At 40.5% G+C, this 13,619-nt stretch overlaps 1 protein-coding gene across 1 annotated transcript; it reads left to right on the top strand.

Moving 5' to 3' along the window:
* Window positions 1-4,714: 4,714 nt before the first annotated feature.
* Window positions 4,715-12,819, top strand: LOC120675938 (poly [ADP-ribose] polymerase 2-like). Its single transcript, XM_039957141.1, has 18 exons — window positions 4,715-5,033; window positions 5,260-5,596; window positions 5,695-5,819; window positions 6,305-6,386; window positions 6,611-6,843; window positions 6,930-7,056; window positions 7,693-7,748; window positions 8,311-8,384; window positions 8,887-8,933; window positions 9,061-9,110; window positions 9,809-9,871; window positions 10,606-10,686; window positions 10,922-11,032; window positions 11,123-11,198; window positions 11,576-11,718; window positions 11,915-11,988; window positions 12,306-12,411; window positions 12,511-12,819. The coding sequence occupies exons 1-18, from the start codon at window positions 4,950-4,952 to the stop codon at window positions 12,604-12,606; spliced, it is 1,965 nt and encodes a 654-aa protein (XP_039813075.1). The 5' UTR covers window positions 4,715-4,949; the 3' UTR covers window positions 12,607-12,819.
* Window positions 12,820-13,619: the final 800 nt, after the last annotated feature.

The raw sequence follows: 13,619 nt of genomic DNA, 5'->3' as shown, positions 1-13,619 counted from the left end.
TGGGCGTCGGACGATCAACAATCGGGAATACGATGTGTGACTTCTGGATGCAATTTAGACTTTGATTTGCTATGAATTGAGCTGAAAATTAACGAAATTGAAGTATCTTATATTACTATACATAAGGTATACTTTATATTTTATCGATCCTTCAAATATGGGTCCGGAGCCTGCACGGACCCAGAGACACCCCTTTCTAGACAGGATGATCAGTTTTCGACCTCAATGAGATACCCAGTTAGGGCCATACGGGCTCCGGCCCCCCTTGCCAATCATAAATTTCTGAAGAGTTTAGAAATTTTGCATGGCTGCATTCATATCTCACACCCATCTTTCTTCTATTGGATCCACTAGAGATGTAGAACTTAACTCAGCCAATGAAATCTGTAAAATACTTAGCCAACTGGCGCCCGTTGGTTTCCTGTCACGCAAACATTATAATACAGCACGTAGAGTCTGACCAGCAGCATCCTATTCGACTTTGTTTTTGATGAAAATGTAATAGAAAACAAGTTCTAACAATTCTAGGTCGTTGTCAACCCCTGTCATATTGATTGTTACTAGGATTTGGGAAGAAAAATATTTACCACGCCTCCGTTTGACTGCCGCTCGGGAATGTAAAATATTTATCGCTTCAGTTGGTAGCGGATCAAGCCTCTAGTAAACCACCTTTGGTATTTATCTGATTCAAATAAGTTAGATGTTGTTTGGAAGCATCGCGAGCGAGACTCGAGGGTCCCTAGTACCTACAGTGCCAAATCGGACCGTTGTTGTTTTCGATAAAAACAGTTTTTAGTGCCCAAGGTATTAAAATGTTTAATATATTTGTTGTTTCGTATCCTCTCACTCAAAGCTCGTAATTATATTAATTATGAAAATGGTATATATATTATATTTATCTGGATAAAGTTCATGATTTCAAGTTGCTAATAAGTGTTGACACAGAATCGCGCCAACACATTCGAACGTGCTAGAACACACAGTAGATAGTCAAAACGATCTGAACCAGCGATGCCCTGGCTGACCGGTCTGACCGGTTACGCCGACCGGTCTGACCGGTCTGTGCAAAACGCCGCGATGACCTAGGAACGTAAGCTCGGGAGGGACCCCGTCGGAGCTCGCGCAGCTAGGGTTGCCCTGAGGTCAGCAAGGCCACTCAGAACGCCTTCGAACGTCGCTGGGACGCGAGAAGAACAGCAAATTAGGGTTGGAAAAGGATAGGGTTTGAGAAGAACAAAAAGTAGATGTATTTTGTATTGATTCGAATGGGAATACCTCACTCGGCCTTAGCCTTTATATTTATAGGCCGGGGAAGTCGTACCCCTCTCCAAGTCGGTTTGTATAAGAATTTCCAAAATAAAACGAAGCCTACTCTTTTGGATTACAACTGGTCAGACCGGTCAGACCAGTCGGCCTCTGAGCCTGCCAAATTTGGCTGTCAACATATGTCCCTCTGCTTTTTGGTGAGTTCCACAAGCCAAAAAACAAGAACTATTCTGATGTACATGTCTTACACAGAACATACAAGTCTAAAAAATAAATTTAAGGGCGATATCTAATACCGGCCGTCTTCGTCTTCATGCACTTTGCCATACGCTAGAATAGAACTTCTTCAAGTATCTCCCATTAATAGTTCTTGGTAGATGCTCCCGTTGCACCGTCTCCATCATGTATGAATTACTGGAGATAGCCTTGATAATCTTGTACGGACCCTCCCGACTTGGCGACCATTTATCAAACTTGTTGCTTTTCATCCCAAGAGGCAAAATTGTCTTCCAAACTAGATCTCCAACCTGAAAAAATTTAAGTTTTACCTTTTTGTTGTAAGCTCTGGCCACCCGAAGCTTGTCTTTCTCAATCTCCTTCAAAGCTTTCAAACGCTTGTCGGTCACTTCATCAATATTATCCATCATCAAATCAAGATAATTAACAGCGGAGAGGTCATTTTGTTTTGCTAATCTATAAGCGTCCAGATTTACCTCAACGGGTAAAACGACCTCTTGACCATACACAAGCTCGAAAGGAGTAACCTTAGTAGCACCATATCTATATATGATGAGCCCATAAAGCCTCGGATAACACTTCATGCCACCTCTTAGTATTTTCTTCTATCTTCTTCTTGATAAGTTTGATCAAAATCTTATTGCTAGACTCGGCCTATCCATTGGCCTGAGTATAATATGGAGACGAATTGAGCAACTTAATCTTGTAAAATTCGGCAAAGGCATGCACATCTTTTGATATAAATACTAAATCTATGAATAATATGCTCAGTAATAAACTCAATTATCTCCTTATGTGTCCTATCCTTCAAAGGAACTGCTTCGGTCCACTTGGTAAAATAATCCGTAGCAACTAACACGAAGCGATGCCCCTTTGAAGATGGAGGATTAATTTGTTCAATGAAATCCAACCCCCAACCTCGGAACGGCCATGTTTTAATAATAATATGCATCAACGCAGCAGGCACCAATTGTAAATCACCAAACCGCTGACATTCCTCACATCATTTATAGTATTTGAAACAATCGGATAGCATGGTGGGCCAATAGAAACCGGCTCTTCTAAGTAACCACTTCATTTTGGGAGCCGATTGATGAGTACCACAAATACCTACATGAACCTCACCCATAGCAACTCGGGCCTGATCCGAGTCTAAACACTTGAGAAGTAAATCTTCGGCAGTTCGACGATTAAACTCATCATCAATTAAAACATACTTGAAAGCCAAACGCCAAATATTTCTCTCCGCACCATGACCAGGATCTCTTAAATATGATATAAGAGGGACCCTCCAATCCTGAGTTTCGGCCGAGACAATTGAATCATCTTTGTTGGCCGAATCAGAACTGACAACAGCACTGTCGGTGAGACCGGTCTATGGACCGGTCAGACCGGTTTCGCAGACCGGTCGGTCCGGTTGTTCCAGAACCAGAAACTCGGCTTTAGTTTACATCGGCTTGCGAATGTTGAAATATTTTTTCGTAACATTATAGCCAGATGCTTGCTGAGCCAGAGTATTTACCTTTCCATTCTCTTCCATCGGAATATGTTTAATAATAAATCCATCGAAGGAGGAAATAATATCAAGGCACTTATCAAGATATGTATTTAGAGAACCATTATAGCATTGGCACCTTTCCATTCTTTTCCATCGGAATATGTTTAATTCGGTCATAAATAATTGGATTGAAACGCTTAACCGGTTGTTTATAAGGTCTAAAACCGGCTTTAATTGGTAAACGATGTTCAACAAGATCACGACTTAAACCAGTCATTTTATGATACTCCCAAGCAAAACAATCAACATATTCTTTCAACAAATTAATCAAATCGGCTTTATATTCAGCCGATAAATTTTTATTTACAAAGGTCGGCCTAGGAATAGTTCCATCACCAATATCTACCTTTTCTAAAGGATCGACCGATGTAAACCCTTGGCCCAGCTTGTCTAGATCATCAGAATATTCAATGGTTTCACACATATCGTTCGTACGCGCCCGATACTGATCTAGCCTCTGCTGCAATCATTCTGCGTTAGACCGGTCTGACCGGTCTGTCCTTGTCAATCTCTGCCTTGGAGCCCATTTTCTTCGAAGAGCAGATTAGATCGGTTTTGAAACCAGATTAATCTTTCCCTAGCGGAGTCGCCAAAAAGTATGTTGACACAGAATCGCACCAACACACTCGAACGCGCTAGAAGGCGTAGTAGATCGTCAAAACGATCTGAACCAGCGATGCCCTGGCAGACCGGTCTGACCGGTCTGTGCAGAACGCCGCGATGACCTAGGAACGCAAGTTCGGGAGGGACCCCGTCGGAGCTCGCGCAGCTAGGGTTGCCCTGAGGTCGGCAAGGCCACTCAGAACGTCTTCGAACATCGCCGGGACGCGAGAAGAACAGTAAATTAGGGTTGGAAAAGGCTAGGGTTTGAGAGGAACAAAAAGTAGATGTATTTTGTATTGATTCGATTGGGAATACCTCAATCGGCCTTAGCTTTTATATTTATAGGCCGGGGTAGTCGTACCCCTTTCCAAGTCGGTTTATACAAGAATTTTCAAAATAAATGAAGTCTACTCGGATTACAACTGGACAGATCGGTCAGACCAGTCGGCCCAATCGGTCAGACCGGTCGGCCTCTGAGCCTGCCAAATTTGGCTGTCAACAATAAGTAGGTGAAAGGTTTGATCATTGTACTTTGGACTTGTACGGCCATTTGACAAATAGTGGTATAGTGCATATTTTTCTGAACTTTCTTAAAGGTGAAATAGTATATATAATTAATTATGCTAAAGAATATCACTCATTTCATACAATATTAATATGCTCTAGCTATAGGTTCGACTTTGATTGACTGTACATCCATATTCACAAATAGACCTAGATGGGCTCAGGTCGACGTGAACATGACCTATAATTTTATCTTGGAATATAAAAAATAAAAATAATATTATTTATATACATTTTGATGTCGCAAGTGTTGATTTCTAATGTTACAACTGTTATTTATCAATGTTTTGATGGATGTCCCATGGAAAAATTATGATCCGACTCCGGATGCCAGAAGTACCGTTTTATATTACCAATTGAACCTTTCTTGAATGCAGCCAGGGAATAACAGGATTCCGAAGAACAAAAAAAAAACTCCCAAAATTCTTTTCATTTTCCCGCTCGTCTGCCCAACATTTTCGGCGCTCCCCACCACTACTAGTCTCGCCGCCCATCTCCTTCCCCAGCACGACTCCCATCCCCTTCCCTCGGAAGGAACCCGCCACCAAAACCCCCGGCGACCCAGCCCCCAAAACCCATCGAGAGCGAGCCGGAAACTCCAACTCCTCTCCCCCTCTGCGCTCGCCGCCATTCCCTTCCCACGGCCCACCCAACCACCGCCACCGCCCCAGGGGGGCCAACCTTCTAGAACCTTCCGGGAACACCAGGAGCCGAGGGGGAAATGTCGACAAGGCTGCGGGTGGAGGAGCTCCGCGCCGAGCTGCAGCGCCGCGGCCTCGACGAATCCGGCAACAAGCCGGCGCTCGTGAGTCCACCCGCCTCTCGCCAATTCGTGACGCGCGGGCCCCGGCAGTCCGCTGCGATTGGCGTTTTTCATTATTGCTGCCGTGCGCACGGCTCCAGCGGCGCGAATGGGGGCGCGCACCAGGCGCACGCGTGCTGTGCTTGTGCTAGGTTGCTACTGCGCGCGCGTATTGATGCGTTCGAGATAGTCCTTGTGACCTCAGTGCCCCCAATGCCTTTTCCATCAGGTGCGGAGGCTGGACGCCGCAATCCGCAAGGAGGAGGAGGCTGCGGTGGCTGCTGCGGCAGCAGATGGAGATGGTGTGGTCGTGGATGGCGAAGGGAACGGCGGGTGCAAAGCCAACAAGAAGAGGAAAAGGACTGGTGATGGGGTGGAAGAGGGGAACGGCGATGCCTCTTTGGAGGCGGCAAAGCTAGAGGGCATGAGCTACCGCGAGCTGCAGGGAGTGGCCAAGTCACGGGGACTTGCGGCAAATGGTAGCAAGAAGGATGTTATTGAGAGGCTGCTGCTGGTCCCTGCTAATGCCACAGATGATGTTCAGGACGAGAAGAGAGCTCCAAAAGGTCTTATAATTTAGTTCTTTTTCTTGGTGCACCTTTTCAAACAGATGGCAGGAAACAAAGAGAGGCATATAACTTGCTTCCGTAATTGTTTGGTGCAGGTGGTGTTGAGAAGGTTGAGGAGGTGAAAAAGGAGAAGATGGTTACAGCCACCAAGAAGGGTGCTGCAGTGCTGGACCAGCACATCCCTGATCACATAAAAGCGAACTATCATGTCTTGCAACTGGTATGTAGTTTCATTTTACCTTTACCTTGGGTCTTTAAATTTCAGTTTTAACCATGGTTCATTCAGTTTCTACCTGGTGCAAATTAGTTGAATTTAGGCCTTGTTTAGTTCCCAAAAATTTTCAAGATTCCCCGTCACATCGAATTTTTTGGACACACGCATGAAGCATTAAATGTAGTTTTAAAAAATAACTAATTGCATAGTTTAGCTGGAAATGATGAGATGAATCTTTTGAGCCTAATTAGTCAATAATTGGACACTAATTACCAAATAAAAACGAAAGTGCTACAGTAGCCAAACCCAAAAATTTTCACGAACTAAACAGGCCCTTAGAGCAAATATCGTACCTGCAGACTAAAATATCTTGGGTCACATTTGTATGTACTCTTCAAATCATTTACTCCTTGAGAGTTGAGACTCATCTGTTTTTTTTCCATCAATAAGTATTTTGTTGTATTTATAGTCACCATTTTTTTTTTCTACAGGGTGATGATATCTATGATGCCACCTTGAACCAGACTAATGTTGGAGATAACAACAATAAGTTCTATATCATCCAAGTTTTAGGTTTGTCCTGCAAATCACTATTTGTGCAAGTGCCTACCTTCAGTTTATTCGAAATCGCAGCAACTGAGTTATTGATCCATGAAAATGTTATGCTTTCTAGAAATTTCGGAGCTCCCATTTCTGCTCTTAGTTTCTTCCGTACTACTATTTCTGCTGTTAATTCTTTTAACTATGAATGATGGCTGATATCCGATAGAATGTTAACTGGTGCCACTTAATTGTAGAATCTGATGCTGGTGGAAGCTTCTTGGTTTACAATAGATGGGGGAGAGTAGGGGCACGAGGTCAAGATAAACTGCATGGTCCCTTTTCGACACGAGACCAAGCAATATATGAATTTGAGGGGAAGTTTCAGAACAAAACTAATAACCTTTGGTGTGATCGCAAGAAATTCAGATGTTATGCAAAGAAGTACACTTGGCTTGAAATGGACTATGGAGAAACTCATAAGGAAACAGTAAGTTTTACTCAGCAAATGATTTGCATTTTAATGTCTGTCTTGGCCTTTTAGGTTTAATCCTTTGTTCTTCTTATTTGCCCCAGAATAAGGCTGAGAAGAAAGGTTCCATTACTGATCAGATAAAAGAGACAAAACTTGAAACTCGGATTGCACAATTCATATCCCTGATATGCAATATTAGCATGATGAAGCAGCAAATGGTGGAAATAGGTAAGCTGTTTTGTTGTTATTAGCTGTATTTATATGATGATGGGTATTGTTACAAACAATTTTTTTCGATGATCTGTGATATTGTTGTCCATTGACCCTGAAGGGACAGCGTCCTAGGGAACACACCTCTGATCCTGAATTCTGTATGGTTAGTTTAGTACATGTTAGATCCTATAATGAGGGAGTTATAACTAAGGGTTAGAGCACCTGAGTAGCATCCAGCTGGGTTCAACTCGCCCTGGGAGCGAATTAGACGGGGCTGGATTAAAAGAAGACCCCTCGTTGGCTGTTCCGAGTTATACGCGTAACCACTGTGTGGCCCATGTGCCCTGGGCACCCTGTGGCGTGTCCAGGCAGCCAGCCTTTGGGGCCTTTTCTCGACCAGACCAGGAAAAGATTCTTCTTAGTTCAAAAGATATGGGAGTGGTCTTTCCCCCACCAGTCAAATTTGAAACCTAATTTCAAAAAACGTAGGAAGTAAAGGTAGTTATTGGCCACCAGTTCAAATGATGGGATTGTACTTTATATCTTGTTCATCAGTTTGCATTTCTTTATTTTGAAACTTCAAAAGTATGTTCATGTTTCTTTTTCATGTAGCATTAGCATTTACTAATTTATTTTACCTAATAAAATTAGGTTACAATGCTGATAAACTTCCCCTTGGAAAGCTAAGCAAATCTACAATACTTAAGGTGAGTTACATTGAAATTTCTATTTGGGAATTATCTATTCATTGTGGACATATTGTTGCGAGCTGAAGAACAGTTGAAAACTTGAAATATATGACTTGCACTGAAGGTCTGAACTATCTTACAAGTTAGGTGAATGTACTCCGTCCTGTAACAAATAAATGACATTTTGGGGTGGTCTTAAGTCAACCATTCCAAACCTTTGTTGCATATTCCTTTCACTGTTTTTAGTCACAGAAATGTGATGAATTTTGATATTTGGAAATGAGGCAAATAGATCTGTCTTGCAATGTGGCTTCATAGAAGCATACTTTTGCAATGTTTTACAAGTATTTTGTAACAAAAGGTACTTGTCAAAGTTGTGTTTTGGAGACTGTTTTGATGTCTGAAATGTCACTTGTTTGTGACTGGAGGGAGTATACAGGCAAATGACTTAAATCCACCACGGACTGCCAAAGTTCTGTGAGCTGTAAACTTCAGCATACATACATTAAAATTTATCCAATTCATGTTACCTTTTCCCTCCCCCTCTGTTTTGGTGGTAACATTTTCTAGCTTTCCACAGGGTTATGATGTTCTGAAAAGGATATCCAATGTTATTTCAAGGGCAGATAGGAGACAGCTTGAGCAATTGACTGGGTAAGTCAGGTTTCTTCAGCAAATATAGTATTGGACTAATCTGATACCAGGACATTCTACTGAACTTGAACGTACTCAATTTCTTTTCACCATACATTTAATATTCAATCCAATAAAAATTAAGGTTTCACTGCTTCAAATGCTGTGAAGCACTTTTCAGTCATTAATGTTTGACATCCTTGGCATTGTTTAATGGAAGTCATATAAAATTTCAAAATTTGATGATAAAATCAATGTTGCAAAGGTCTTTAGGATTGTAATGATTGTTTGCCAATTGCCAATTTTGACCTATCAAATATCAACTGTTTCTCTAGAAGCATCATCATACTTGATTCTTTTACCAACATTGACAATAGATGTTCTATGCTTGAAAATCACCCATGAACAGTGTAGAGAACAGTCAAATACTCAAATTCTACTGACTGCAGTAGTAACTTATGTCTTCCAAAACTACACCTATGTCGCATTTATCGAAATTTCCTTGTAATGCCTTTGGTTGCAGGGAATTCTACACGGTGATTCCTCATGACTTTGGTTTCAGAAAGATGCGTGAGTTCTGAACTTTCTAGCTTAATGACCTTGCATGATAATACGTCCACTTGTCCAGTGCTGTGTCAGTTTTTATTTATTTATTTATTTAGGAGCACTTGACCTTCTAACAAATAACATTTGCCAGGTGAATTTATTATCGACTCTCCTCAGAAGCTAAAAGCTAAGCTGGAAATGGTAATAAACTATTGTCCTTTTCTCTTTCTAGCATGGCAATTTTTCAATTCTTATGTTAAGAAACAGTGAGTCTTTTGAAGAAAGATCAAGAGACTCAATAAGTCCATTCGAGTGTTGATATATGTTAAGCCTTCTGTTAGTCTCATCTAATGCGTAATGATCAAACCTACCTGTCATTCTTATCAAAGTTCGACCAGAATGGCTGAATGAAGTAAACTTTCATATTCCATCCATACCTTTTTGGGGGAAATTCACAGCCATGTCATGTATGTGGCCAGCAATCTTGTAGTTTAGTGGTAAGCTTTCCAGTTGAGGGAGACAACAGCCAGCTGGTGGCACTAAAAAAAAGGAAAAGAAAAATTCTCTAGCTGGCAATTTAAAAAATAGTGGCAGGGTGCCGGTGGCACCTGTGACTGGTTTGCGCCCACCTATCTAGGGATAGTTGCTGTTCATCAGCCCAATAGGTTGTGGTCAGCCCAGGTTACGATGTGGCCCTATGTGGTGAAGCCGGTGTTTGGGGTTTTTTTTGGTCGGCTTGCTAATATTCCTTCTTAGTTGTAATACCGTGGGGATGGTCTTCTCCCACCGTCTGAGTTCTTTTTTCTCCCGCGTATGACTATATTATTACATGCAGTATTCTCTCCTATGATCCACATTTATGTAGAATCTGCTCACATTGTTATCTTAACTTTTTGAAGGTTGAAGCGCTTGGTGAGATTGAGATTGCAATCAAGCTTCTGGAGGATGATTCAAGTGACCAGGTAATGTCATTTTGATAATGGATCAAAGTTTTTATATGCTGTTGCCCATTGCAAAGATGCCCAATCACCTAAGTGCCAGTACATATTTGACATATCTTAACTCTTAAGTCCCATTGCCATAAAATAGAATCACTTCTATACCATGCTTGTTAGACTGGCCATGATGGACATCTGAAAAGACTATGTTACCCATGAGACCTCATCATCCCTTTCTTAGTAAATGCTAATTTGTTTACTTTGTCATAGATCACACAAATATTCTAACTAACTAATTATTTTTTGCCTTTAATTTGATTATTTGCTAGAGCAAAATATAATTTTTTTGTTAAATTATCATAAAACTACAGTACTACACACTTCGGAGAACCCCAAAATCCGCATATTTTCTTCCAGCTTTCCACCTGTCAGATCCCTTCGAATTTAACAGGAATCAAGAGACGGGTTTTTTAATATAAGAAGAGACTGGAATTAATGAAGCCAAACTGCCAATGTATGTATTGTGGCTTAAAACAGAAATGTATAGAGTATGAGATTCTACCTGGTGCTAATTGCTATAAGTAAGCGGCATATTTTAAATTGTTTGAATAACATATTTGGGTTGTTTCTTTTGGGTTTCATCTCTAGCCTACCCCAACTTGCTTGGGACAAAAGGCTATGTTGTTGTTCTTGAATAGCATATTTGGGTTGTGGTTCTTACACTTGCACACGTTGGCATAATATGCTTTGAAATGTAGGATGATCCACTATATGCTCAATACAAGCAACTTCATTGTGACTTCACACCTCTTGAAGCTGATTCCGAAGAATACTCTATGGTAATTAAACCACCAACAGTCTTTAGCTCCATTATGAACATAGTAGTTTGCAATTATCTTTTGTAACCATTAGCAAAGGGATTACTTTACACATTTCATCCTTATATAAATCTTGGAGTTTTCTATGAGCACAAGTGACCTGGAATGGTGGAATATTTTATCCTTGTTGTACACTATCTTTAGTGAATTTTTCATCTGTTTTTTAATTGTGTAAACAAAATTACACAATTCCTAGATAAAAGCATATTTGATGAATACCCATGGCAAAACACACTCGGGTTATACTGTGGACGTAGTGCAAATATTTAAGGTGTCGAGACAAGGTGAAACAGAGCGATTTCAGAAGGTGAGGATCTTTCAAATCTGCTATATTTAAACATAACCCAGAAGAATGTACTGTAGTGTCAAATGACTAATTATCGAAATATTCATGCAGTTTGCTAGTACAGGAAATAGGATGCTTCTGTGGCATGGTTCCCGATTGAGCAACTGGGCTGGGATCCTTTCTCTGGGTAATTTTCGTGTTATCTACAATTATTTTTGTTACCACTTATATCTGTATGTATAGAATGTCTTCACTCGGCTTTCTAGATTCATGAGTTATTACCTGCTATTTGCTCATTCTACAGTTGTCAAAGCAGCATTTGGGTTATATGCATTTGCAAGATATCAATGTATGGATTTTAATGCTTTGTTTTCATGGCATTTTGGTCTGGGGCTTTAATGCAGAATTGTAAACTTGGTTATATCCAACTTTTTTTTGTGTTAATGCATTGAGCTGACAGTAATTCATTCCTTTGGAAGAGTCAAATTCAGCTCGTGCTACCTTACACTCTTCAAAAGTTGGCAACTAGATAGGTGAATGCTGATTATTATTACTCTCCCCCAGGTTTGCGAATTGCTCCTCCTGAAGCACCTGTAACTGGCTACATGTTTGGCAAGGGCGTTTACTTTGCCGATATGTTTTCAAAGAGTGCAAACTATTGCTATGCTTCAGAATCATCTAGGTCTGGAGTACTGCTTCTATGTGAGGTCTGTTGTCATAATTACCTCTGAGTAAAGTTCATGTACTCCTGAATGCCTTATTTGTCTTTTTGTTACACTACTTGCTTTCTCATAACGTGCATCATTTATTCGTTATGAACACCAAGAATTCTTCAATTATTATTATTGAAGTTAATTGCTAAGTTTAGTTTTGTTGATAGTGCCTATTTAACTTATTTGCCAGGTTGCATTGGGTGATATGAACGAGCTGCTAAATGCAGATTACCATGCTAATAACTTGCCCAAGGGAAAACTAAGGTCAGTTACTGATGCAATATCTTTTTACATAACACTATTTTCCCCTAAACCTTCATTTATGTATTCCTCTCGGCCAATTCCTGTAAATATAATGGTGCTTTCGAAAAAAAAGGTACATATAATGACACAAGATTAGAAGGGATTCAGTTACTCTGTTTAAGTGCACAACTCCATTTCAACTAAAACCACATGAAGGGCTCTAAATACCCTTGTGACATCCTGCATAGCAGCATGTTTTTATATCCTCTACTGATTAATTGTGTAGATGTGCTCAAAAAAGTATGAACAATCATCTGGTTTCAATTATCTTGGTGCAGCACGAAAGGAGTTGGTCAAACAGCACCCGACCTATCAGAGGCTAAGGTCACCAATGATGGTGTGGTTGTTCCCCTTGGGAAACCTAAACAGGAACCTTCCAAAAGGGTATGTGCTTTTCCAGCCGCACCTCCACAATTTCATTGTTTTCCAAGTACAAAACCCATAATGTTGCTGAAGCACTTTTCTTATCATTTCTGGTTGCAGGGTAGCTTGCTTTACAATGAATACATAGTGTATAATGTCGATCAGATAAGAATGCGGTATGTCCTCCATGTCTCCTTCAACTTCAAGAGACGGTAGATGCTGTTTGCAAGCCGAAGATCCACTAGCAGAACATATGCGCATTAACACCTAATTTATTTGTATGGTGGTGCCAGGCTTCCAGCCTTCTGATAGTTGATCCTGAGTGTATATATGAGCATCACAGTCCATCGTCGATGTAGTTATATCTTCCATTTATAGGCTTATTTGATGCGGTACTGCAGAGGAATCTCGCCCATGCATTTCAAGGCAGGTTTGGCTCATGTCCACCTTTGGCAAGGCTTGGCAAAGCAATGGACCTATGACATGGACACGGGGCTAGAAAAGTGTGACTAGCCGCAGTTATGGTAAAGAACAATCAGCTGCCTAAGGTTTGGTAAAAATCCTTGACTATATGAATCAAACACGCCAAGGTTAAAAAAAACATGTTTATGTGCTTGAATTTGATGGTCCACATCATCATCCCACATATTATTATACGAGTGGGTTGTTATATGGGCTGCAAGCCTGCAAGTGATATAACACTAGCATGAAAGCTAGCTGCTAGCTAAATTATTAGCCCTTCTCTTAGCATTGTTGCTAATGGATGCAACCTACGCTGCCAAGCCTAGAAAGCCTTCTATGGATGAAGTGATCAGTAGTTCAATACTCTATTTTTAGTGGGTACAATTTGATAATAAAAGATCACGCTTTGACCAATAGAACTGCCATCAAATCCACAAATTACGTGCCATAGAATTTCCATATTTGGATTCATATTTAAAAGCGCTTGCTAATAATTACTCCTTTTTCTTAAAATATAAGGACTTCTAGAAATTTGAGAACAAGTTAAAGAGGGAGGGAAAAGTGTTTCATATCCCGCATTTAAACAACATTATATTTAAATAATAGTTACAAAATCATACTAAAGTTGCCTTGAATGGCTTGAGCCTTGAACTATGTAGCCATTAGTATGGGAATACATATTAAACAATAGAAAAAAAGATTAATGGATCAATAGGGATCATTAAGATCAATTTTAATGGGAATGTCATGAGCATTAAATTTACTGA

The sequence above is a fragment of the Panicum virgatum genome, chromosome 5N, assembly GCF_016808335.1.
Source record: "Panicum virgatum strain AP13 chromosome 5N, P.virgatum_v5, whole genome shotgun sequence".
Classification (NCBI taxonomy): Eukaryota; Viridiplantae; Streptophyta; class Magnoliopsida; order Poales; family Poaceae; genus Panicum; species Panicum virgatum.
The sequence above is the reverse complement of the archived record's forward strand: the minus strand, read 5'-3'. Positions and strand labels throughout refer to the sequence as shown.